The following is a 25,337-nucleotide window of genomic DNA, read 5'->3' on the forward strand; positions in this document are numbered from 1 at the left end:
GACTGACAATGAATGAATGTCGGCCTGCCCGGAACAGCCTCTTCCCAACCAAACAGAATTATCCATCATTCTTGTTGAAATTTTTTCCCGACGACTGGCAGCGAAAAAAGACCTTCCCAGCCATACCCCGACCCATGCTCTGCCCTGCCCTAGCCCTGCTCAAGTCCCGCCAAAATGCATCGCAGGCTGTTGGGAATAACCATCTAAAGAGCAGCAGACAGCCATCGGTCAGCCAGCTAATATGCATTGCGCAATCGCCGCTACTGCATGGTGGCCTCGAATCCTGTGCTGACGGGTGAGAATTGGCGGCTCTCGCAAACGGTCGCCATCAATTTCCAGGCCTCTAGTTAATCCGTCCGTCGCTTTGCTGGCAGTAGCCAATCGATAACCAGCATCTTGAACTACTCCGAGTACGGCCCATGACTACGGAGTAGAGCCCGGCGACAACCGAATCATCCCAGCGGTGTGTACACCGAGTTTCTTCTCCTCTCGTCCTCTTGTCATCTTTGGATATCCTTTCCCCAGCAGCGAGACCTCCGCACGGAGCACAACAAACATCTCATTTCCTCGTCATCGCGGCTTCCTCCGTCCACCTCGCTCCCCGCGCGCCCCGTTTTACCGCGCACGACCTTACCCCGACTCAAGTCATCAATAATAAAACCCCTTCCCTTTCCTTCTTTCCCCGTATCTACGAACGAAGCAAGGCGGTAACGTTACTAAGAAAAAAAAACACGGTCTCGCCCCCGGACTGGAGCATGAGAGCAGCTGGGGAAATCCCAGGGCTGTTTCAAGGGTAGTCTCATGACCAGCTCTGCTCGGTGAATGGCCTCCGCGACGTCGGTCGTCGGTTCAGCTATAGCCCTGGGCGTATCGCGGCATAACTTGCCAGCAATCTCGGGGACTTGGCTGATAACGGTATGGGAATTCCTCCTGACTCGCGCTCACGCAATGAAAAAAACCACTCAATACGCAGTACCCTCACCATAACATCACGCGACGGCTAATGAATGACCCTATATAAATTTCTCCAGTGGGTCGCGGTGCTGGGGATGCCCTTTCTCGCTCTCCGCTCTTTTCTCCTGCAGGGTCGTGCTCGGAGCTGGGGAAACTCCTTTTTGCTTGCTGTTGGATTGCCAATAAGGTCGATTCTCTTGGGTCGCTTCCTGTCGCTGTCTCTACGCCGTAACTGACCAACAGGGTGACGTAGAGTTGTCGGTTGTCGGTTGTCTGTTGTAACAAGATCAACGCTTTTGCCCAGCCAGCCACCCGGATGTCGGAAAGACGGAAACTATATCCCCCCCTGGCAAGCCACCACGTCAGAGTTTTCTCGCCTACGAGCCGGACGCCACGGCGGCGCCGCCAAGGGCCGGCTCAGGCTGGGAATGCCGCTTCTAGACGCTAGCTGCCGGCAGGAGCTCTCCGATAGGCGGTATCACTATCAGCAGGAGGAGCGCGTGCATTTGTCGTGTTAGTTGGGCTTTGTGGGTCGTTATCGCCTTCTAGACTTGTCAAAAGTTTTCTATTTTACCTTGTCCAGGTCGCCGTTTTTCCCCAGACAAAGGGCCTTGTTTGTCAATCTCGTTCCCATCTTCTCTCTTTGCGGGGAAATTTCATACATTTTTTTTTTCAGACAAAAAAGGCGCCGTGATTGGTTTTCTTTTGAGTCGTTCAAGTATAAGCCAACCAACTCACCCCCGATCATCAAGTCATCGCCGCTGTCTACATCATACATACCCATCGCTGCGACAACCAGATACATTCCGGTGCCGGAGACTTGCACAGCAGCAAGGCCGGAGCAGACTTGTTCGCAAAATTGTCCCCAGACTTGCCATCATAACCACCCTGCCGACGTCTTCAACATGATTTCACAAACCAACGAGGCCCCCGCGCCCGTCAAGGCCAGCCAAGGCTACGACAGCAATGCCTCGTCCAAGCACGCCGACGACGCCTCGCGGCACGCCGGCCTGCTGCCCTCGGACCACTCCGACCCCGAGGTCGGCTTCGAGCACAGTGATGAGCTCACCAACGACCAGATGAAGAAGCTCGCCGCCTCTGGCAACGCGCACTTCCACCGCCTCGGCTGGAAGCGCCTCGCCATCGTCACCATCGTCGAGGCCGTCGCCCTCGGCGCCCTCAGCCTGCCCAAGGCCTACGACACGCTCGGCATGTTCCCTGGCGTCTTCCTCACCATCACGCTCGGCCTCATCGCCATCTTCACCAGCTACATCGTCGGCCAGGTCAAGCTCAAGTACCCGGACGCCGCCAGCTACGCCGACGCCGGACGGCTGCTGCTCGGCCGCTTCGGCTACGAGCTCTTCGGCGCGGCCATGGTGCTCGAGCTGGTCATGGTGGTCGGCTCGCACGCGCTGACGGGCAGCATCGCGCTCGGCGACCTCAACAACGGCAAGGTCTGCTCGGTCGCCTTCTCGGCCATCTCGGCGGTCATCCTGCTGGTGCTGGCCATCCCGCCCTCCTTCACCGAGGTCGCCATCCTCGGCTACGTCGACTTTGTGTCCATCATCGTCGCCATCGGCATCACCATCATCGCCACCGGCGTCCAGGCCACCAACAGCGATCACGGCCTCTCCGGGGTCGACTGGAGAGCCATGCCTAAAGAGGGCCTCAGTTTCTCTGAGGCATTCGTCGCCGTCAGCAACATCATCTTTGCCTTTAGTTTCGCCATTGGTCAGTTCTCCTTCATGGACGAGATGCACACCCCGACCGACTACATGAAGTCCATCTGGGCGTCGGGCATGATCCAAATCTTCATCTACACGGTGACGGGCGCGCTGTGCTATGCCTTCATCGGAAGCAGCGTTCTCGCGCCGGCGCTGCTCTCGGCCGGCCCGACCGTCTCCAAGGTGGCCTTTGGCGTCGCCCTGCCCGTCATCTTCATCTCGGGCTCCATCAACTCCACCGTTGCCCTGCGATACATCCACGGCCGTATCTGGAAGAAGTCGATCGTGCGATATGTCAACACCCCTAGAGGCTGGTTCTGGTGGATCTCCCTCGTCACCGTCTTTACCATTATCGCCTGGATCATCGCGGAGGCCATCCCCATCTTCTCGGACTTGCTCTCGCTCGCGTCTGCCCTGTTCGTTTCTGGATTCTCCTTTTGGATCCCGGCGGTCATGTGGTTCTATCTTCTCTGCGAAGGCCCGTGGTTCTCGCGCAAGAACATCCTCATCAGCCTCGGAAGCATCGTCGCCTTCATCGTCGGCATCGTGACTCTGGGCGCTGGCACGTATGCCACCATCAACGATATTGTAAGTGCTTTCCCTTGTCACCTGCCATTTCAACTGTTACAGCTGCTAACAACCTGCCGTGTAGATTGAACAAACTACAAATGGCGGCGCCCATCGCCCATTTGCGTGTCGCCCGCTCCCTGGTGCTGCCGGCGGCCACTAATGAAAGCGGCAGGCAGAAGCTGCATGATTCCAGCGCAATGTATTATAAGACTGAATAGCGATTTGCTAGCATGAAGATACCGCTATAGAATATGACTTTTAGCGCCACCTTGATTATACCAAAGTACGGCGTTGTATATGAGTGACGTTGGGCAAAGCCTGTAAACAATCTCTGAAATCCGCTGGTCTGGTAAACTCCGCGATGCATAGTATTTTTCTGCCAATTGTGCAGATCTATCCGGTTACTCTTCTTCATCTCAGTCTGTAGCTGCCGACCGCGGCTCCGACAGCTTGGTAGTTGATAATTAGCGTGAGGGGAAAGTAAATGGTACTTGTTGAATGGTTTAGGCCTTGCAGTCGTAGGGAAATACAAATGTGATCAATTCGCACACGTATTGTTATACATAAGCTCAGTCGTTATCAGCTCAGTCAATCACCTTCTCGACCCAAAGACTTCAAGATCATCATGTCTATCCCACCAGAGAACCCCGCGGCATACCCGCCCAACAAGACCGCACTCCTACTACTGGACTTCCACCACCGAATCGTCGAAAAGATCCAACCGCGGGCCACTCGCGATCGCCCTGTGCAACGCCGTCCAGAGCCTTCTCAGCGCCGCCCGCGCCAACGGAGCCCCAATCGTACGCGCCTTCGACGCGGCGCCGCTGCCGCGGAGCAAGATCCGCCCGCGGTTCGAAGCGCAGTACATGCCGCTCCTTGCCTCCGCGCCGGACCGGTTTGTGGAGTGGGAAGGATTTGTGGCTGGTGCGGCGCCGGCCGGCCACGAGATGGCCGTGTCCAAGACGCCCAGCTGCATCTCGGCGCTCAGGACGCCGGAGCTGCTGCGCTTTCTCAAGGAGCAGCACAAGGTGGAGAGCGTGGTCGTCTGCGGCGTCATCACGAGCGGCGCTGTGCTGAGCACGGCGCGCGAGGCGGCTGATCTCGGGTTTGTGACTACGGTGGTCGAGGAAGGCTGTTGGGACTACACGACTGAAGTACATGAAGTTGTGCTGCGCAAGGTTTTGCCCATGACTGCTTGGGTTGCCAACAAGGAAGCAGCACTCAAGTTACTCAATGGAACATCCCGGGCTCTCGAGGAGACCAAATAGTTTGTTAATGTATAATGTACAATTCAAACGCATGATGCTATATGCTATTTTATGCTATTTTATGCTATCTAAGTTTATTCTCTCAATGTTCAGGTCTGTACACTTCTACGCCTCAGTCATGGGTGAAGGCGAAGGGTCAACGCCGGTGCTGCGGCCCTCATCCTTGCGGTAGGCGCCGCCGTCCCAATTGGCCGAGGTGATAGGGTTGACATGCTGGATGTACATGAGATCGACCTCTTCCAGGGTGCGGTCCTTGGACTCGATGACGAAGAAGAAGACAACGAGAACCATGGCACCGCAGCAGCCAGCAAAAACGAGGCCGTAGAGGTAGTCGATCTCATCGGTGATGAAGCGGGTGAAGAAGGAGAGCATAAAGTTCCAGAACCAGTTGGAGGCAGTGGCCAGTCCCATGCAGACGCTTCGGTAGCGAAGGGGATACAGCTCCGAGTTGACGGCCCAGACCACGGGACCCCAGGACATGGCAAAGGCCACGATGGAGAGACAGGAGAAGGCGATGAGAACACTGCCGGTCGTGGGCGAGTTGGCGGGATTTGTAAGATCAACGGCAAAGTGCCCGACAAATGCATAGATCAAGAAGCATACCATCATCGAGAAGGCACCAATCATCAGGATAGGACGTCTGCCATACTTTCCGACGACCCATAGGGACACGATGGTGGCGGCCACGTTGACAGATCCGAGGATGAGCTGCGTGACGTAACTGTTGCTGATGCCCGTGGATTTAAACGAAGTTGTGCCGAAATAGAAGAAATAATTAACTCCGACGAGCTGCTGGCCTGTACCTAATGCAATTCCCAGCATTGTGCGATAAAACATTCGTGGTCCGGTGAAGATTTCGAAGAAGCTGAATTCCTGTGATAGTTCGCTTTCCTCATCGAGCTTGTTCTGGAGATCATTTATTTGGTGCTCCACTGTGGCTGAATTTTCCGGCAGGCCGGCTAATTTTGCAATTGTGGAGCGTGCCTCTTCTGTGCGACCATGGCCATAGGCGTATCTGGGAGACTCAGGGAAGAAAAGAATGAGCGTGCCGAGAACAAGGGCCCAGGCGAAAGACAGCCCGTTGGGGATGCGCCAGGACGCGCTGCCGCTGACCTTGGAGGTGCCCAGGTTGACCACCTCGGCGAGCCAGATGCCCAGGGTGATGAGCAGCTGGTACGAGGAGACGATGACGCCGCGGATCGGTGCGGGCGAGCACTCGGACTGGTACATGGGCACCACGACGGAGAGCGAGCCGATGCTCAGACCAGTGACGAGGCGGCCGACGGCGAACTGCACCCAGTGCGTGCTGGACGAGATTTCGATGACGGTGCCGACGCAGGTGAAGAAGGCCGAGATGGAGATGGCCAGTCGGCGGCCGAGGAGGTCCGCCATCTTGCCGGCAATGAGCGCGCCGATCAGCGCGCCGATGCTGACGAGGCCGACGATGGTGCCCTGTCGCGCGGCGCTGAACTCGTACACGCCGTCGGCGTTGCGCTGCCCGAACCGCTCGGCATAGTCCTGCATGGGGAAGAAGCCGGAGATTTCACCACTGTAGAACAACCAGAGTTAGACGGAAGGGGGAAAAGAGGCAAGTTCATCATCACGTCGGGCTTACCTGACATAGCCAAAGATGAGGCCGCCGAGACTCGCGCAGAAGCCCGCGGCCACGGCCAACGCCGTCACCTTTTGCTCATCCTGGACAACGCTCTGGTTCTGGGCGAGCTCGACTTGAGGCTGCTCGTCCTCGGGGAGCTGAGCATTGTTGGGCTTGCGTTTGGTAAAGGCACCCATCGTGTTCCGAGTCTCTCTCTCTCTCTATGTTATTACGTCCACTGGTATAAGTCGGAGGCTAGGAGGCAAAGAGACAGAAGAGGGCGGAACAGGCATGGAAAACTCGCAGCGAGCCGCACACGGCCCTATTCGTATAAATAAGAGAGAGAGAACCGGCCTGGCCATGACTAGCAAGCAAGTCCACTATTTTCGGTCGCACTTTCTTATCGTGTTTCCGTTCGAGCCTATAGTGTATGTATAGAGTGGCGATGGTCCACATTCCCTGGTGAGAGGCAAGAGCCTTGGCTAGTTGGCTAGTTCCGGTACTTTGCCAGATATTCATCGGTAATAAACCATGTCCGGAAGGCCGCCGGGCATAATAACTAGGCTTCGAGTTTCTTAGTGTTTCCAGTGGGCCGATCCGACCAAGGCAAGCTTTTTCAGGGCAACCACACAGCCCAGACAGACCCCCTGCAGGCAAGATGGATGCAGATGGATGGACCCATTGTAGGCAATGAGATTAGTTGTAATTGGCGTAGAATAATCAATTGCAAAGATGCTCTTGTCTTCCTTTGTTGTCCGCTGCTCACAACAAAAACCAGCGTCGTTGACCGACCCGAAACGCCCAGCCCCCGAACTGGGCAATTGCCAGATACCGTGTTTCACTTCAAGGATGTTATGCTTTTTAGGGTTTTGTGAGGCTTTTTTCCTCGGAAGGAACCACTAATACGTCAACGGTCCACAGTCTCGGGCCGATGAGGGCGTTCAAGCCACCAAAGATTGGATGCTTACTGGGCACCCAAGCGCTGTCAAGAGGCTTTTGAGCCCCTTGTTGCGTGTTTTCTGACAAGGACTAGCCGGGCCATCCTGACAGAGTGCACATTCATGACAGGAGAAGCCCTCAATTGCTCAGATGTCAGGCATGTTTGTATGAATAGTTGCAGAGGGGTCCTGGTCCTGACTCTTGACTGCCAGCACAATCACTGCAAAGACGGCCCGAATGCGTTATGACATGTAGTAATAAATAAAGCGTACAGCCCGCAGCTCCGGGGATTGAAGATAATTTAAGAGGTCAGGGGTTCTGATGCAATTTTCCAATTTTAGTGGTGCCAGTTGGCAATGTCCAGTAACGTTAGTAAACCACGGTATGAAAGTACCAGTACCCAGCGCCCATATGATCGAAACTAGTTCTGATAAGCAATGACACTCTAACTAACTAGTTGATAAACAAGAGAGTGGACACTCCGATGGATTACTATTCTGGGCTCAAGATTTGGGGGTTCCATCAGTCAGGTGGAATCAGAATGATTGGTATGCACACCACGGTGAAGGGGCAACACAACAACTCTACGAGCATCTATTTTCTGCAATTAAAAACGGTCCTCTCAATTTGAAAGAGCAGCATCCTGCATGTCAAGTCGACTTTCAGCTATCGTATGTCTGTAAACATGGCGATCAAGAGCTTCCGCCCGTATCCGTGTACCATCTACTGTTGGTGAAGCCAGGCTGCTCTGCCTCGAGGCTGGCGACCTACCCTACAGCCTGCACTAGGATGACGACAAATTCCAAATTACATTGTCAAATCCGGTATTGATGCCATCCTCGTCCGTTACGAAATCACCGGCAATTCACGCACCACCTGCTTCCACCAAGTCGCAAGAAGCCGACTTCTTGCTAGCTGCATTCCCCCGCATAACCCCGCGTTACGTCGACCATGTCATTCCATTGCCGCTGCCGTGGTTGCGACGGCTTTTTGAAGAATTCATCTTCATATTCATCAAACTTTGACTAATCGGTGCATCAAAACAACCTTAACATGTCTTCAGCTACCGAGTTGCCGTTCACGCTCAACGACCCGTCCCTGTTCAAGGACCAGTCCCACGTCAACGGTCACTGGGTCGAGGCCAAGTCCGGCAAGCGATTCAACGTCATCGATCCCGGCTCCGACAAGACCTGGGCGTCGTGCCCGGACAACGGCCCCGAAGACGTCGACGCCGCCGTCGACGCCGCCCACGCCGCCTTCCAGACCTACCGCACCGTCAACCCGCGGCGGCGCGCGCAGCTGCTGATGGCCTGGCACGCCCTCATCGACGCGCACAAGGAGGACCTCGCCACCCTCATCACCTTTGAGAGCGGCAAGCCTCTCGCCGAGTCCCGTGCCGAGGTCGCCTACGCGCAGGGCTTCGCCTGGTGGTTCGCTGGCGAGGCCGAGCGCATCCGCGGCTCCCTCGCCGTGCCATCCGCGCCCTCCCGGCGCGTCCTCGTCGTCAAGCAGCCCCTGGGGGTCGCCGTCGCCCTCGTCCCCTGGAACTTCCCCGCGGCCATGGTCCTCCGCAAGGCCGCCGCCGCGCTCGCCGCCGGCTGCACCATGGTCGTCAAGCCGTCGCCCGAGACGCCCCTGACCACCCTCGCGCTCGCCGAGCTCGCCGTCCGCGCGGGCTTCCCCGCCGGCGCGCTCAACGTGCTGACCACCTCGCTGGCCAACACGCCGCCGCTGTCCGAGGCGCTCTGCCTGCACCCCCGGGTCGCCAAGGTGTCGTTTACGGGGAGCACGCGCGTCGGCAGGCTGGTGGCCGGGCTCTGCGCGCGCGGGCTCAAGCGCTGCACGCTGGAGCTGGGCGGCAACTGCCCGTTCGTCGTCTTTGACGACGCGGACCTGGAGCGCGCGGCGGAGCAGTTCGCGGCGCTCAAGTGGCGGCACGCGGGGCAGGCGTGCGTCGCGGCCAACCGGCTGTACGTGCAGGCGGGCGTGCTGGAGGAGTTTACGCGGATGGTGGTGGAGCGGACGAGGGGGCTGGTGGTCGGCCACGGCGCGGAGGAGGGCACGACGATGGGCCCGGTGACGACGCCGGCGGGCGTGAGCAAGGCGGAGGCGCAGGTCGCGGACGCGCTGCGGCTCGGCGGGAGGTTGGTGCTCGGCACAGGGGAGGGAGGGCTGGGGGAGGGCGCGGGAGTACGTGGCGGCGCGGGGGGGTACTTCATGAAGCCGACAATCTTGACGGGCATGACGCAGGACATGCTGATGTCGCGCGAGGAGACGTTCGCGCCCGTTTGCGGCATCTACTCGTTCGACACGGAGGAGCAGGTGACGCGTTGGGCCAACGATACGAGCATGGGTTTGGCAAGCTACATCTTTACGAAGAACATGGACCGCGTGTTTCGTCTGACGGAGAATCTTGACGCTGGCATGATTGGTGTGGTAAGTAGGGATCGCGGCGAGAAGCATGCCGCCCAAGTTGAAGAGGGACTTTTTGCTAACGGAACTAGAATACTGGCAACAGCTCGGCCGCGGAAAGCCCCTTTGGGGGAATGAAGGAGTCGGGCTACGGAAAGGAGAGTGGAAAGGATGTCGCGATCGAGGAATATCTCGTGGCCAAGACTGTGACGGTTACCCTGGAGGACCATTTCTGAATAGTCTACTTGGTCGCCAAACACCTCTTCTAGGTCAATATTTTGTTTGATTCAATTATGACAACTTCAGTTCCTTCTCCCGATATGAACAATTAATAATCAAGCATCTAGCTTGTGGATGGACTAGTTGACGCCCTAATGTATTAGCCGCGCCCTTGGATGACACGGATGACATGGCTGACCGAACAGGTGACATCATAAATTCAGTCAGTTCCCAGTCAGGAAGAGCAGAGGAAGCAATCAGCACAGTCCCATTGCGTTGTCAAAATGTCAACGTCTATCCCCAAATCCCTCAATGCAATCACCGACACATGGTCGCCGCATCTACTCGCAAGCGTCAACGGCCAGCACGTCAAGATTGCCAAGATTGACGGCTCATTCGTCTTCCACGCACACCCCGAGTCCGACGAGCTCTTCTACGTCCTGTCCGGCCAGCTGACCCTCAAGTTTGAGGATCGCGCGGACGTTGCCATGCGCGCCGGCGACGTCTACGTCGTGCCGAGAGGTGTCCGCCACTGCCCGGTCGCCGACGACGCCGAGATCATGCTCGTCGAGGCCGCCGACACGGTCAACACGGGGGATGCGCCGGCGTCTGCGCGCACCAAGCAAGTCAACACGCGGTTTCACGCGGACTGCTAGTCAGAGTTCCTCGGTCCATGCCGCAGTGAGGAACCATGGGACGACGGTCGGCCCGCCGCAAGTCCCTCGGCTCGGCGTTGCGCGCGGCCTTGCCGTGCCAATCTTAGCTGTAGGAGACGCTATACACGCTTTGCGGTTTTCAAGCGCGCAGAGGAGAGCTTGGCCGGTTGAGTTGAACGTTGAGAAGGTGGCGACCGCTTCCGGCGCTCGGTCATCTGCGGGCCGGACGACCGACCGTCCCAACTGAAACGCGGCGGCGGTGAGATTATTGACGGCCCTGGATGGCCTCATTCCAGTGCGTTCCTGCATGAGATTTTCGTTTCGTATGGGCACCTTGGTATCGATATCAACGTGACATGGACCAACATGTCAGGGACAAGTCTGTGTGTCGATAAGAAGGGACGGGAACCGGCGCTGAACCGTGTCGGCACTTGACATTGCGTGGGCTTCCTGATTAGGCCGACGGTATTCGAATCCCATACCCCCTGCTTGCCTGCAAGAAAGAAGGAAAGAAAAATTGTTGAAATGGGCAGCGGCGTGCTCCGCGTGGAGAGGGTTCAGCGGCTGCGCGCAATATGAAGGGCCAAGGACCACTTTGGCCCGCCAAGGAGCCAGCCGGGGCCATGGCGCGACCAATGCCTGTCTAAGCCGTCCCCTGTCACGGAGCGCGAGACGGCCGCTGCTGATTCCAGAGATGGACTCGAAATTATTGTGGTGGTTGTCGATGTGATGGGCACAGGTATTCGGCTGGTGGCAATGGGATGGTTGGCGTGTCAAGCGAGAGGTTGGCGCTGTGGTCAGAGGTGTGGCACAGTCGTTGATGTGCATGGTTACATACACATAGCCCGAGGCAATAAGAGTCAGTGTCTGTACTGGCACGTTGGCATCAATATATCAACTCGAATTATAGAAGCCAGGCCCCGCGGAGATCATTGCTCCCTGAGCGGTGCGGTGCTAGTTACCCGAACCCATCGCTTGAGTTGTATACGCAACGTGCCTTTGAGTATGAATGCAAACCGGTGTCAGGTGGATGTATCCCTACATTTACATACATGTAGTTACGGAGGAGCAAAGTCAGGACTCGGACCTCAGCAGGGTAAGGTGAACGTGGCAGGTATTATGGCTCTCTGCTTGGCAGCCAAGATGGTGGCTGGGAATCTCACAAGGAATCTCGGGCCTTGTCTTGCTCCCTGTCCGCTGAAGAATATGTTGACCAGAAATCACAGGCACAAATAAGCGTGCGCCGAGCTGAGCCCCTCGGTCACCGCAGCACATGCCACATCGCATAGCCGGCAATTACCGGCTCGCATCGTCGCTCTTCTTCTTCCCCAACATGGCTCAAAGCAGCTTCCCCATCTGAACAAAACCCTATATCACACCTTGCTAGAAATAATGCAGCTATACGTGATATCCCTGCCACTCTGTGGGGGAGACTACCACTACCCTTCTTGGCGGTCAATCTCAGGAACCCACGCGGCCAACCAACGTGGCCGCCAAGTTTTCAATAGTAATTAATATGTACGTGATAGGAATCGCGGGGCTCGCCTTGGCCACAGAATGCCTTTGGCATTCCCTGCGAATGAGGCACATGATGTATCGTGAGGGCGCGAGTCGTCGGACCGGGCGGTCGAGCGGATGAGTGTCCACCAGACGAACCCATCGGAGATGCACGGCTTCGGTCAACCATTTCTGCTTGCTGCATGGATTAGCCGGCCGTCTGGCTCGCTTGTGAACATGGGATGAGAGCTAGGAAACGCCATCGGCAAAGTGACGGCTTCAAGTCCGCGCCGCGCCGTCTGTAGCACAAAGGTTATATAAGGCCCTACGCGGAGCCTCACCAACGATAAACTTTTCTCGACATCTTCACTTCAACCCTCACACCAATACAAACATACGCACATACACATCACCACTCATAATGAAGCTCGCCTGCCTCGTCTCCCTCCCCGCGGCTCTCGCCGCCCCCATCAGTCTCTCCCCCCACGAGACCTCGACGCAGATCACGGACCGCTACCTGTTCTTCACGACGCTGCCCAGCTTCCTCGAGTTTCGCGCGCAGTCGAACCCCCAGACGCTCGACTGGTCCTCGGACGGCTGCACCTCGTCGCCCGACAACCCCTTCGGCTTCCCCTTCGAGCCCGCCTGCCAGCGCCACGACTTTGGCTACCGCAACTACAAGGCCCAGTACCGCTTCGACCGTGACGGTCGCTATCGCGTCGACCTCAACTTTGAGAAGGAGTATGTCATGATATTCGTTTCTTGCTTGAATAAGTTGGCCATGAGTATTGTAAGCTAACATCTACCAGCATGGTCTATCAATGCGACAGTGACAATACCGTCTCGGCAAAGAAGTCGTGCCGCGCGCTCGCGCAGGTCTACTACTATGCCGTGCGCGCATTCGGTGGCTTCACCAAGCGCGACGAGACTGCTGCCGAGGACCTTGATGCCACTGTCCTGGCAGACAAGGAGGCATCCATGGCCATGTATCTCACCGCTGTTGAAGAGTACGAGAAGACCGTTAAGCAAGACCAGGCCGACGGCATTCTCCCCGTGCTGTAGTCTGCTGCTCGTGGGTGGCAAGTGATTTGGTACATGGAGAAACTATAGAATATTGAATAGATAATGATTATGAATGCTTCAAAGCCTATAGTTTCTGGTCCCTTCTACCTTGGACGTCATACCGCGAAACCGCCAGAGTTCCTCTGCCTCGGCTCCCCTCCAGCCTCAAACGTTCCGTTGGCAAGTAACTTGAGGGCTTGCGCCGTGCTCTGCCCCGGCGCAACCCAAGTAACATTGTGACCAAGAGTCTTCATAAAAGCCGTCGTCGAGTTGTCATATGCGTACTCGAATGACACCTGATCCGGCTGCAGCTGGTCGTGGAGGCGCGGCTGCCTCAACGACTCGAAAGGGCCCATTCCCTGGTCAAGCATGTGCACGACAAGCTGGATAGTGGCCGTCGTAATACGACTGCCACCGGCGGAGCCGCAAGCAAAGTACAGCTTGCCCTCGGGCGTTTCGGCAATGACAGGGGAGATGGACGACAGTGGCCTCTTGCCCGGCCGCACGTAGTTCTGAGGACTCGGCCTGTATCCAAAGGCGTTGTTCGCGCCTGGTATGCTAAAGTCATTCATCTCGTTGTTCATGATAACGCCAGTCTCCGGTACCATGACCCGTGAGCCAAAGAGCGTGTTGATAGTCGTGGTCACCGACACCGCCATGCCGCTCGCATCAGCCGCGACAATGTGCGATGTTCCAGGAGTGTTGAGAGATTCGATACCCTCGGGATTATAGTACGCGACTGCCTCGGTCTTGGTGTCAGAGATCTTGGAGCGAATCTCGGCGCCGGTCGCGGGCGCCACCATGGCGGCCGTGTACTCGGACAGGCCGTCGACGAAAGACGGATCGCCCATCTTGGTACGCTGGCCGTACGCGAAACGAATAGCCTCGTCAAGACGGTGCGTCGAGATGTTGACCGTTTCGGGCTGGAAGAAGTTGTCGTAGCCGCTCAAGGTGTTGAGGGTGCTCAAGGCAACAGGACCGCCGGACGGCGCATTCGTGCTCGTCAGCCTGTGCCCGCGATACGTGATGTGCAGGGGCTCACGATGCGCGACTGTGTAATCCTTGAGATCCTGAATCGTCATTGTGCCATTGCGGGCTTGAAGAGCCGCGATTGTTGCATTGGCGATGGCGCCGGTGTAAAATACATCCGCGCCTTGGTTGGCAATCGTCTCGAGCGTGTCGGCGTAGCGCTTCCGAGTCATTGTCTCGCCGAGCTGAAGAAGCCTGCCCTTGGGCGCAAAATCAATGGCCCAGCTGGGGTCATCCACGAGAAAGCTGTTCTGGGAGGTCTGGTTGATGTACTTGACGAGATCCTCGGTGACTGGGAAGCCAAATCTCGCCACTTTGATGGCCGGTGCCATGACCTTGGCCCAGTCCAGCGCACCATACTTTGTGTGCAGATATTCAAGACCACGAAGCTCGCCAGGAACGCCACTATCTACGGTCAGTACACATATAGGCAGGGGCTTGTGAAGAGAGAAGCGACGGGCTACGCACCTTGCTAAGCCGCCATAGAGACTGGCGTCCGTGTTGTTCTTGTACATGTCCTCAAACGCAGCCGCTGGCGCCGTCTCGCGAAAGTCGACAAACTCGTACTTGCCGTCCTTGTCCCTCAGCAGCAGGAAGCCGCCTCCACCAATCCCACTGTGATACATGCCTATGGTTCCCACGCAGAACACGGTGCCCACGAGGGCATCGACAGCATTACCGCCATCCTTGATCAGCCGGGTGCCGATTTCGCTGCAAATGGCGCTCTCGGAGGACACGGCGCCACGGCGGGCATCGAGATGTGGCGCTGGACAAGACGCCGGGGCGGCAGAGACAGACACAGTCCATAGCCAGCCCGGGAGAAGGGCAGCAGCGGTCAGCTTCATGGTGGAGGGAGGGTATGCACTATGCTGAGAACAAGGGCTACTGGTAGTTTGCTCCCCAACGGGAACATGGAAGCGGTACTCGGGTTGTTTTTAAAGTCTTCCAGTAGCGTGACGATGATCATTGTTTCCCCCCAGCAATTTCCCCAGGCACAGGTTTCCCCAACTAATAACCACGCTCGGCCACGAGACACCATTGTGAGTGAACGAACTATAATCAACAGACCCGCCAGGCACACAGAAGGCGCGGGCCTAAAAAAGCCACCAGAGAAAGTTATTTGCCGGTGGCTGAATGAATGCGGGGTTGCTTCGTCTTATCTTTGTGTCGGACGACTCGACGAGCAAGTTACACGTACATGCTTGAAGCCCCCGGGCAATGATTGACACAAGAGAGAGAGGCTATGTACATGTAGAGGGAGAGACTATGTATATGTAGTAGATTCAATATTAGTTTGCATCGCCCTACACCGGCGTCGACAACGAGATACTTGCAAATCAAAACCCAACCAGTCAGGTCTAGCGTGGGAATCGTCGGGCATCCCTGACCACGGACGCCGATGCCGGCCGGGTGTTGCTGTGAGCGCAAGGTATGACTTTAAAAATTACAAGGGAGATAAATTGCATAAAGGAGGAACCAAAAATACAATGTGTAATAATGAGTGATAATGGGAAATGATGAGTGACGAGGAATGGGAAACCAAGATATCCATCCCCCCCCCTTCCCTGTGAGGTCCGATATTCCGACTCCAATATCGCTATAGACGGAATCATGCATGGAAGCAATAATTCGTGATTATACCCAATTGGTACATAACTGGCTGCATTATTGCTTCACACTGCAGTGCTTGTGTGGCTCCCATGATGAGGCAGATAGATGGACGCATGCGGAACCCCTCACTCGAGATGGATAGATAGGTATCATGACATAGGCTTAGCTAGAAGCAAAGCTATAATTCCCCTTCCTTCGCTGCATCTTTCACCTTAAGCCAATTGCACCTCACTCTTTTTTTTTTTTTTTTTTTTTTTTAGCCATTCTCTCCAGCTACCCTTCAAGGCTTCAGGGATATCCTCGACGCCGCCGTCAATGTCAATGACGGCGGCGTCCCCGGCATCACAGCCGTCGTCTTCGACAAGACCGGCACCGAGCTCTTCCTCCACTCCGCCGGCACGCGCGGCCTCTCCGCCTCCGCCTCCTCCCCCGCCGCCGAGCCCATGACGCCCGAGCACGTCTTCTGGATCGCCTCGTGCACCAAGATGGTCACCGCCCTGTGCGTCATGCAGCTCGTCGAGCGCGGCCGCCTCGCCCTCGATGACGCAGACCAGCTCGAGGCGCTGTGCCCGGAGCTCCGCGACGTGCAGGTCCTGCGCGACGGCGACGGCGTGCTCGAGCCTAAGCGCAGCCGCATCACCCTCCGGATGCTGCTGACGCACACGGCCGGCTTCGGGTACACCCTCGCCAGCGAGAAGCTGCGCGATCACGGGCTGCCCGTCGGCATCGACGAGTTCTCCGGCCGCGCAGGGGCCGTCAACACGCCGCTCATCTTCCACCCGGGAGAAGGCTGGGAATACGGGGTAAGCCGTTGCCTGACCTGCCTCGAAGTGTGTCTGACATTTCTGCCTGTCGCAGGTTGGTGTGGACTGGGCGGGCATCGCCCTTGAGCGCCTGACCGGCGTCTCCCTAAACGTGTACATGCAGACTCACATCTGCGAGCCACTCGGCCTGGAGAGCGTAAACATGATCCCCACGCCCTCTATGAAGGCCAATCTGGCCTACATGAACCAGCGGGATGCTCAGGGCAAGGTTCACCCCCGCAACCACTTCTACCGACAGCCGCTCGTGATCGAAACCGAAGAAGAAAAGGCCCAGCTCTTCAACAGCGGAGGCGCCGGCCTCTTCGCCAAGCCGCAAGAATACTGCCGTGCGTCTCCCCCCCCCCCCCCCGAGCTGCCAGGCATCCTGGCCGTGCTCCTCAACGACGGCGCGTGCCCCGTCACCGGCGTCCGCCTGGTGTCGGCGCGCACCGTCGCCGACATGTTCACTAACCATATTCCGCAGTTTCCCGATTTTGGCCGCCAGGGCTTGGCCGCCGCCAAGCCGGAGCTCACCAACCCGGCGCCCTGCCTGGACCCGGGCGCCGCGCCGGACGCACCGCAGGGCTGGGGGCTCTCTTTCATGCTGAGCGGCGGCGCGACCGGCCGCTCCGAGGGAACGGCGTGGTGGGCCAGCATGGCCAACGTGTTCTGGTGGGCGGATTGCGAGAACGGCGTCGGCGGCATGGTGTGCGCGCAGGTGCTCCCGTTCATCGACGCCAAGGTGGTCGGCGCGTGGACGGCGCTCGAGACGGCGGTGTATGCGGCGCTGCACGAGGTTAAGTAAACATATGATCCATCACATGAGGCGGACGCTTCAATCTCAAAGTTCATTCCGATCGAGTCGACCGACGGGCTGGTCAATGTGTCTACCTTGATCTAAACTGATCCTATGTATCCGTTCGCGTTGGTCGCGTTTAAACGCGGGTCTATGTCTATGTATTCTACCTAAGTCAGTTTCACTATAGTTTGCCAAACTTACCCTATGTAGGGATGGTGCTATACACGGGTAGTATCAGAGGCGGACGCCGGTGTCACGGCCTCTGCGTTTAATTCGCTGCGGCACTTTCGAGATCGTCTATGAAGGAGAAGCGCAGTTCACCAACTACTTCCCTGACCAGCCTGCTCGGAAAAGAAGTCAGCGTCGTTCTCGTCGTTGAAAATGCTCCTTTTGGACAGCGCGCATACTCAGTCAAACGATTCACATCATGGATGAAATACCAATGAACATTGTGGATCAACGCCGCAATGGCAAAGTCGTAGTCTTTGGAGTTGATATCCCCTGAAATCTGGAGCAGGTGCGGCATCCCGAGCGGGTGCAGGCCAGGAGGTAGAGGATGACCCCCGCCTAAAGCAGAGTGTAGGATGATAATTCTTGACGCAATCCCATGCGGTGTCAGGTCGATGCTTGGCACTCCCGTCCCGCTTTCGGCCCAGCAAGCTGCAATTACGCCTGGGGACTTGGATTCTTTGGATAGGTAACTTGTGAGCGCCATGTAGCTTCCTGAACGATCAAGGATAGATAATATTTCCTTGTATGCTTTCTTGGGAAATCGGCCGCCAAGTGAAAATTCCCAATTCAAGAACTGGAACAGCCTCTTCGCGTCGGCGTTCAGGCCGCGATACTTGAGAAAGAGACGACGGAGCGAAGACTGCAGCCGCGAACTCGGACTTGACGCATCATCTGCATCGCCTATGTCGCGATGCAGACGTGCGAATACGGTTTGCTGGATGCACATGTAATATCGCGACAGCTCATACAGAACCTGAGCTGTGCTCTCTCTCAACTCTGAGTGTTCCGATATGGGGTACGGGAAGACGGTCCATACATAGCCAGTAATAACGCCGAGGGCGACGATGGCTAGTCGGTATGGGAAGATGACGTAGGGTGGATAGACGGCCTGGCCAGACTTCTCAACGACTTCTTCTCCAATTTGCGCAGTCTGAAGCTCAATACCAATCATGACAATCGCGGCTATAAGAGCAACAAACCAGATGCTGAACAGGGCAGGGAATCGCACGGCTAGAGCAACCGTATCAGCTACTATCATTACCAGACTGCGGGGCATGAGACTTACTGAGAAAGCTGATGACCAGAAACCAGAGCCACATAAAGACCAAAACACCAGGTGTGCGTTGGTCGACGATGTACCAGATGATGTAGCTGGCCACCATGGATGCCATGGTTCCAAGCAAGCGACACATGAGGAGGAATGTCGAGGATCCTGATGTACGGCCCATAGACAGCAAGATGGCAAAGAGCGCCCACAGAAGTCGCTGAGCAAAGTAGAAATCCTGCGAGTCGCGCAGGAACCCGACAATGGCAATCGTCATGACGGCGCAGACACCACGCAACCCATACGCAGCGTGCTCAGTACGAAGCACCAGGCTGGCCTTTCTGATGCAATCACCCACGGCCTCTGTGGTATTGGTGGCCGGCAGATGGTCTGGGTTCCGCGGCTTGTGGAACACAGGATCCAGCTCGACTTTGAGGCCGTCAGCTCGTTTCCGGGCCTCTCCTGATGGCGTTTTCGTAAGATTGAAATTGAAAAGACCACTCCAATGGCTCAGCGACAGAAATCTGGGTACCACGAGCCGCCTAGGACGGCCGTGGAGGTCATCCAGGTAGATGATGAGCTTGAGGAGCTTGCGCCCCAAAGCGACCAGAATAGTTTGGGACTAATTACACGTTAGTCACGGATTAAGACAACAACTGTTGTATATAGGACATACGTGAAGGAGCACAAAGTACCGCAGGGTTTCTGCATGCTTGTCGGAAGACATGCTCTCTATCCCTCCGACCTGTGGGCGATGCTGCATGTAGCGATGTAGCACTCGCTGGCGGCTCAAGCTCTGCTCCCCGCCCTCCTTGAACATGTCATGATAAGAGCCGGTAAATCGTGCTCCACCAGGGCTGGCTGCTCCTTGGCTTTCTTCGTCGGACTTGTCACTCGCGACACCGATCCAATTCCGCTTCTGACTCTGTCGAAGTCGTAACTTGGCATGATCCGCCCCGGCTGATATCATCTCTATCATACAGCGCAGCTGTTCTTGCATTTCCGACTCGGTATTTTGCCAGTCATCCGGTCGTTGTTTCGTCTGATTCTCACCATCTGCTTGTTTGTGGTGGCCGATTACGCTGGAGACATCTGCTCCCCGTTGCATCATGTCCGCCACCAAGCTCAGTCCCGAAATCGGGGGCACAAGCTGCACCAGAAGGGCGCAAACAGTGTCGAGTTCTGACTGGGTGTATGTACCCCACGAAATCTCTCGCGCTGCATGGTCGACGAGGCCGTTCGCCTTGGCAACCTCGTTGCCCAGTTGCTGCAGAGCACCCTCAAGATTCTCAACTGATTTAGTCTCCGTTGTGTCGGTGGAGGATGAGGGTATAGTCCCAGATACAACATCCTGGATGCACATCTCTTGTGCACGCACGATCGCACCCAGTGCATCAAGACAAGAGATGGCAGCTCTGCCAAAGAGACCCCTACACGTCTGTGGGAAAATCAGCAAGGCATTGACAAGCCCTACGGCCTGTCCAGCTAGAAATGCCACGAAGGCATTCGTAGCATCTTTTATGATGCTATCCATAGTGGACAGCCGGGCGAGGGCTGGGATCATGGCGATGCCGAGGATGGCGGCAACAGACGTCTGAATGTTCCAAGAAGGAAACGCCGACTTCACCGTGAAGGCAACCCACATGCCGAACGCCAGCATCACGGCCACGACAGCCTCCGCCGAGGCATTGTAGGCGGCGAGGTCCCCGGCCGCGCCCGTCGTGTGCTTCCGTGCCTGCAAGCCGCACCAGCCGGCCAGCAGCGCCCAGCAGTACGCGACGGTGTAGCCCAGCGTCTGCTTGGCGTTGAACTCGAGCATCATGCCCTGTGGAAAGCCCGCCATGACGCTGGCGGCGGCGATGGGCGCGAGGTAGGCATTCTGGCCAAAGTAGGAAATCCACGCGTCGGACTGGATGGCGCAAACGAGGACGGCGGGTGGGATGGAGCTCTTGATGGTCAGCTTTGCCGTGTGCCAGTCCAGCTTCAGCCATGATAGCAGTTCTTTGAGTCGTGCTTGCAGCATATCGGGCACTGGTTGTGATACCTGGTGGTTCACTCAGGCATGCCCTCGTCGTAGACCAGTCTTGTTGCTGGTCAATGAATCAGTCGCGGAGAGGGCCGTCGAGGAGGCGTGCTCTGCCAGCAATGGCTACAAAACCGAGGCCAAACTTCAAGTAGCTGCGTGTGAGTGGTTCGACAAGAGCTGCAAGCTGTAGGTAGGTAGTGTTAAGGGGCGTGGAGTGCATCATGCAAACGGCTCGTGGCCTGTCGGTATTGAATGAGTTCCGTTAAGGTTTACATGTTTTGGCCGATGTCCGGCATGGCCGGCTCGCCAACAATCTCCGAATGATCCGCTGTAAATCCGCTGACCCAGGTCGCTATAGGGGTTTGCAAGGGCCCGCTGGAGCCCCAGCAAATGTGCCGGTTTCAGTGCAGTGACGCGCTGTAGAAACAGGGCTACAGGTGCGAGGTCAAGCACGGGATTTGGAAAACCAACAAACTACGTAGCATCATTCTAAGTGATATAAAAGAAACTAGCTATTTAGATACCTTTGATATATCCCTCTACGTCGATTGAAAACGTAATAGCCGTGAAAGTGTATGACGAGTTTCGATCTGTGCTGCAACGAATGTCCATAGCCCCGCCGTTCCCGTAGGTTCATGCTGTGCACCTCGAAAAAACCGCATCCTCGAACATCCTTATGAGCCACGGTTGATGGTCTTCTCTCGCTGTTTTTTGAGTCGCTACTAGACATGTCTAGTATCTAGGGCCCGGCTCCCTCGCAAAGTGTATCGTAGAAGCAACTTCGTGGCTTGCCATCTTCACTATCGAGGGGTGATTTATTCATAATCCATTGCTCCGTTATTCCTAATCTCCATTCGCTGAAAGACTGACAGCGTGGCATAATAGACATGCCACGAGATTTCCCATTGATAATAACACAAGTATCTTTTGAAATATTTTGTCCCTTTTTTTGTGTGCGCGGTGCCGCGATCTTGTTGCCACATGGCAGAGGACGCTGCCTGTCATCATCTGCAACGCCGCTTCGAATGCTCCCCTCGTCCCCTATTGACTGTGAAAAAGAAATAAAACAAAACAATCTTGGAAACATTCGTTTCGCGCCTCGCAATAAACCACCCGCTCCGTAGCACCTTGTCGAGGCTGGCCTTGTGCTTGAAAAGTGAATGGCTTCCAAGCCCAGTGCTTAACGACAAGATGAAATTATAGACTATTTTCCCGCTTTGTTTTTGAGATTTCGTTGTTCAGCATCCTATGCGGGGGTAGCCTCAGCGGTAGCGCCGGTGGGCATCTTCATCTCAGTGCCGCCCAGGTTGGTAGCCTGCACCTTGGGGTTCTTGCTATAGTAGTCGGAAATGGCCGACTTGATGGCATCTTCAGCCAGCATAGAGCAGTGGACTATGACTCATTGGTTAGCTTCAGGCTTCAACAGGCGGGCATAAAAAATTTGCAGGTTCAACATACGCTTGACAGGGGGCAGGCACAGCTCCTTAGCAATCTCTGTGTTCTTCACCTTGCCGGCGTCGTCGAGGCTCATGCCGCGCACCAGCTCCGTGAGGTAGCTGCTCGAGGCAATGGCCGAGCCGCAGCCAAACGTCTTGAACTTGACGTCCGAGATGGTGTTGGTCTCGGGGTCCACGCGAATCTGCAGCTTCATCACATCGCCGCACGCCGGGGCGCCGACCAGGCCGGTGCCGACATCGAGGTCCTTCTTGTCCATGGAGCCGACGTTGCGCGGGCGGGAGTAGTGGTCGAGCACCTTTTCGTGGTACGAGCGCTTGGCTGAGACGGAAATGAGCGCAGGCGCGGCGACGGCAGGTCGGGCGATGGCGCCCGAGAAGGTGCTTCGGGCAGCGGAGGAGCCGGCGGCGGCGAGGGCGCGCCCTGAGGCGAACCGAGCGGTCCTGGACAGCATTATTGCTGGCGAGTTGTGTGTAAAGTTGTAAGGGAGAGTAGGTCGGCAGTCGAAGGCTCAGAGAGATGAAAACGTCTCTCTATGCTAGTGGCGACCGGCAGGGAAGCGGCGATGAGCGAAAGGCGGCCGGAATATGCAAGTCGTGGTTTCAGCTGTTTGCGCAGCTCAAGGGGGCGGGCAAATTAGCGCACGTCGGTCTGGATATGCGCCGTTTGAGGTCTTTTGTGATTTCGTGGATGAAATGTGATACTGCGAAAGCCAGGGGCAATGGATGAGATGATGGTGAGAGGAGAGAGTATGAAGTATTTCGGGCTTGGTGGCGGACTAACCATGTGCCAGCATCCCTCTTGTCGCCTCTCCGGTACAGGAAAAGCCAAAAATTTCCCACACACCCATTGCCTCTGCGCACTATCCGGCCAATCAGCGCCCTCTTGTTCTCGGCCATTACGCTATTGTGGACCTCGGGTTTTCGGAGCTGATTGGGTCGAGATGCTTAGTCACTTAATCAGAGCCCCATTATTTACCGGCTATGTCGTCAACCATACGCTCGTTACTTTGGGTACTTGCGGAGCTATGAGGGACGGCTCCGAGGTGGCATTGGGCGCTGGGCTGGGCGCACCGCATTTTCTGTCGGCTCTTTCATCAACTGGCGCGATCCCACTGTTACAAGTCTCCCTGTCGCTTGGCTTCGGTCCCCCGAACTGGCCGCCAGAGCGCTTTGATTTCAAATACCCCGGCCAGTGCAGCTTGGCCGCCACCGGCTCCTCGGGGGTGCGGCCGCTGGCTCCTCTTCCCCAACCAAACAGAATCAATCTGATAAGATTTTTACGGGGCTCATTCTCCGATCACGTGCCGACGCGTTCGGGAATTCCTCCTTTCTCCGAGGTCAATCCCGCGTACCTAACCCGTGTTTGCCCACGCTGCGATAATTACGGCTAACTTTTTCTACAGAACAGTAAAGCCGGACCGCATTGCATAAGTGGTGTCTCCATCCGCTCGGAATATTACTCTCTATTATCCGCACTCTACACAGCACCTCTTCGACCCTCAACCGGTTTTTAGGTTATCAGCTTGTTTGCACTGGGGCGGGCTGACTACAAACGCGCATACCAGTCTGGGTTGATCGCTCACATCCTTCCTTTTAGGCATGATAATTCATCGCATTTCCACGATCCGCCAATAACATATTGAGTCATTCATACTCGCTCTACCAATGATTCTGCTCCAGTTACACTCGCCGAATACGCCCTTGGCTCCTCGGCGCAGCACAGAGCAGATCGTGTAACCCCTGAAACAAGGTCCTAAATTTGCTGCTCTGCAGCAATTAATGCTGTGTGATGTAAGTGGCGTAGCTTCGTCACTTTACCAACTGACAATATCTTCAACGAGGTGGGCATCATCTGCCCTTGCCAGCTGGAAACGCAGTCTTGCCCGTCCGTCGCTCTTCCGCACCTGCACTTCCATCAGAACGACCCGTTCATGCTCGGGGATCTGTGCTGCTTCCCGGGCATCCTCTAGCCCTCTTTCCTCCACGGCTATCCATCTCTCTGCAATAGCTGCCGCTGGGCCGCTCTGCCATGCCCCCTCGTGCCGTGGATAAGACTGCAAGACGCGCAGCGCGCGGCGCCGGATGCTTGGGTCGCGGCAGCGGGTGGCAACGAAGAATGTCGGTATCAGGTATCCGAGATCGAGGCTAAAGGAAACAGCGCCGGAGTTTTGAAAGACGGCAGATGAGAGCTTCTCCGAATGGGCCACTACGTCACGAAATCTGTCCGCGGCCATGTCGTAGCGAGTCTCAGGGCCGCTGAAGCCAGTGTCGACAAGCGTTTGCGTGCACGCATACCACAGCTGGACGTTGAGGGTCGACAGGGGGTCTGAAGAGTCGCCATTCGCGGCGTACCAGTCCTCCCAACGTACAGCCCATCGCTCCAGAAGCAGCGTACATGTGCCAATCGCCCGCTGTCGGTCCTCTGCTTCATCCGCGCCTGGGATCATCTCGCTGCCCAGTCGCAGCAGCCTTCGTGTAATATCCATGAGAGTTGCATTTGCTTGTTGTATACTCCTAAACGCACCAATAGACGGTGCCGTAGCGTCTGTAGAATCCCTATGGGGAGGCTGGTATGGCGCAGAATCATCCGAGAACGAAATGGCCGAAATATCTATCCTCACCAAGACTTCCATGAGTTCGTACACAATACCAGCCAAGGACGCCTTTCGACGTATCTCAAAATCGAATCGAGCAGCCAAAGCGCGGCCAGCGTGCATATGCCGCTGGCTGGCCTCATAATTGCCCTGCACACCCTCCCACACGGCGAACAAGAGGCACACGATGAGGACGCGATGGATCTGCCCTGCAGCTGAATTCGAGACGAGTGTTCTCGCCGCGCCTAGGGCCAAAGTGTACTGCTCCGTTGCGTGCAGCATATGCTGCCTGGACATATACTCATCATCCCGGTCGAGCATGCCGCCATGCATAGCAGCGAGCGCCAGTACGGCATGCTTCACCGCAGGCTCCGCGTGAGAGGCCTGCAGGACGATGCGGTTCCAGAATGTAGAGGCAACCTGCAGGCAACCGCATTAGACGAAGACGAAGATGGCGCTGAGACCAACTGCCGGGGGAGGTGCCAAACCGTCAAATTCGTGCTTGCTACCGTGCAGCACCTGAAGAATTCAATGTATCGCCACTCGAGTGTCCCACGGAACGTGCCGTCGCTGAGCATCACACCCGCCAGGCTGCAGCCACCCGCCACAGCCGGGCTCAGGCCGTGGCCGCGTCGCCGGCTTCCTTGCAGGAGCTCGGTGCGGCTGAAAGGCAGCACCGTGTACCCATCGCACGCGCGTCCGGTCGAGCGGCACTTGAGGCATGCCGGTTTCGCCTCGTCGCACTTGACCTTGCGGATGCGACACGTCAGGCAGCCCCTCGTCCCGACAAGGCCGCGCCGCGTGGGCATGGTCACGTTGCGCGGCCTATATCCTAGTGTTGTGTTCG

The 25,337-nt window shown here is 56.5% G+C and overlaps 11 protein-coding genes across 11 annotated transcripts; 6 read left to right on the forward strand and 5 right to left on the reverse strand.

The window, feature by feature from the left end:
- Positions 1-1,859: 1,859 nt before the first annotated feature.
- ISF_02410 (Amino acid transporter, transmembrane) lies at positions 1,860-3,408 on the forward strand (the record flags this gene model as incomplete). Its single annotated transcript, XM_018846016.1, has 2 exons — positions 1,860-3,266; positions 3,331-3,408. 2 exons carry the CDS (start codon positions 1,860-1,862, stop codon positions 3,406-3,408), a joined length of 1,485 nt encoding a protein of 494 aa, XP_018706723.1.
- A 465-nt stretch (positions 3,409-3,873) lies between these two features.
- Positions 3,874-4,516, forward strand: ISF_02411 (Isochorismatase-like protein; the record flags this gene model as incomplete). Its single annotated transcript, XM_018846017.1, has 2 exons — positions 3,874-3,954; positions 4,010-4,516. 2 exons carry the CDS (start codon positions 3,874-3,876, stop codon positions 4,514-4,516), a joined length of 588 nt encoding a protein of 195 aa, XP_018706724.1.
- Positions 4,517-4,621: 105 nt separating this feature from the next.
- ISF_02412 (General substrate transporter) lies at positions 4,622-6,307 on the reverse strand (the record flags this gene model as incomplete). The annotated part of the gene is made up of 2 exons (XM_018846018.1): positions 4,622-6,065; positions 6,132-6,307. 2 exons carry the CDS (start codon positions 6,305-6,307, stop codon positions 4,622-4,624), a joined length of 1,620 nt encoding a protein of 539 aa, XP_018706725.1.
- Positions 6,308-8,102: 1,795 nt separating this feature from the next.
- ISF_02413 (succinate-semialdehyde dehydrogenase) lies at positions 8,103-9,697 on the forward strand (the record flags this gene model as incomplete). Its single annotated transcript, XM_018846019.1, has 2 exons — positions 8,103-9,485; positions 9,554-9,697. The coding sequence occupies 2 exons, from the start codon at positions 8,103-8,105 to the stop codon at positions 9,695-9,697; spliced, it is 1,527 nt and encodes a 508-aa protein (XP_018706726.1).
- A 267-nt stretch (positions 9,698-9,964) lies between these two features.
- On the forward strand, positions 9,965-10,336 carry ISF_02414 (RmlC-like jelly roll fold protein; the record flags this gene model as incomplete). The annotated part of the gene is made up of 1 exon (XM_018846020.1): positions 9,965-10,336. One exon carries the CDS (start codon positions 9,965-9,967, stop codon positions 10,334-10,336), a length of 372 nt encoding a protein of 123 aa, XP_018706727.1.
- Positions 10,337-12,254: 1,918 nt separating this feature from the next.
- On the forward strand, positions 12,255-12,895 carry ISF_02415 (phospholipase A2; the record flags this gene model as incomplete). Its single annotated transcript, XM_018846021.1, has 2 exons — positions 12,255-12,574; positions 12,643-12,895. The coding sequence occupies 2 exons, from the start codon at positions 12,255-12,257 to the stop codon at positions 12,893-12,895; spliced, it is 573 nt and encodes a 190-aa protein (XP_018706728.1).
- A 116-nt stretch (positions 12,896-13,011) lies between these two features.
- On the reverse strand, positions 13,012-14,769 carry ISF_02416 (Gamma-glutamyltranspeptidase; the record flags this gene model as incomplete). Its single annotated transcript, XM_018846022.1, has 2 exons — positions 13,012-14,329; positions 14,393-14,769. The coding sequence occupies 2 exons, from the start codon at positions 14,767-14,769 to the stop codon at positions 13,012-13,014; spliced, it is 1,695 nt and encodes a 564-aa protein (XP_018706729.1).
- A 766-nt stretch (positions 14,770-15,535) lies between these two features.
- Positions 15,536-17,143, forward strand: ISF_02417 (Beta-lactamase-type transpeptidase fold domain containing protein; the record flags this gene model as incomplete). The annotated part of the gene is made up of 3 exons (XM_018846023.1): positions 15,536-15,555; positions 15,828-16,338; positions 16,394-17,143. 3 exons carry the CDS (start codon positions 15,536-15,538, stop codon positions 17,141-17,143), a joined length of 1,281 nt encoding a protein of 426 aa, XP_018706730.1.
- A 262-nt stretch (positions 17,144-17,405) lies between these two features.
- Positions 17,406-20,436, reverse strand: ISF_02418 (hypothetical protein; the record flags this gene model as incomplete). The annotated part of the gene is made up of 4 exons (XM_018846024.1): positions 17,406-17,478; positions 17,545-18,379; positions 18,435-19,035; positions 19,090-20,436. 4 exons carry the CDS (start codon positions 20,434-20,436, stop codon positions 17,406-17,408), a joined length of 2,856 nt encoding a protein of 951 aa, XP_018706731.1.
- Positions 20,437-21,685: 1,249 nt separating this feature from the next.
- Positions 21,686-22,348, reverse strand: ISF_02419 (iron sulfur cluster assembly protein 1; the record flags this gene model as incomplete). Its single annotated transcript, XM_018846025.1, has 2 exons — positions 21,686-21,831; positions 21,898-22,348. The coding sequence occupies 2 exons, from the start codon at positions 22,346-22,348 to the stop codon at positions 21,686-21,688; spliced, it is 597 nt and encodes a 198-aa protein (XP_018706732.1).
- A 1,362-nt stretch (positions 22,349-23,710) lies between these two features.
- On the reverse strand, positions 23,711-25,299 carry ISF_02420 (Zn(2)-C6 fungal-type DNA-binding domain protein; the record flags this gene model as incomplete). Its single annotated transcript, XM_018846026.1, has 2 exons — positions 23,711-24,910; positions 24,979-25,299. The coding sequence occupies 2 exons, from the start codon at positions 25,297-25,299 to the stop codon at positions 23,711-23,713; spliced, it is 1,521 nt and encodes a 506-aa protein (XP_018706733.1).
- Between the last annotated feature and the right edge of the window lie 38 nt (positions 25,300-25,337).

This window comes from Cordyceps fumosorosea (genome assembly GCF_001636725.1).
Source record: "Cordyceps fumosorosea ARSEF 2679 chromosome Unknown scaffold_4, whole genome shotgun sequence".
Lineage (NCBI taxonomy): Eukaryota > Fungi > Ascomycota > Sordariomycetes > Hypocreales > Cordycipitaceae > Cordyceps > Cordyceps fumosorosea.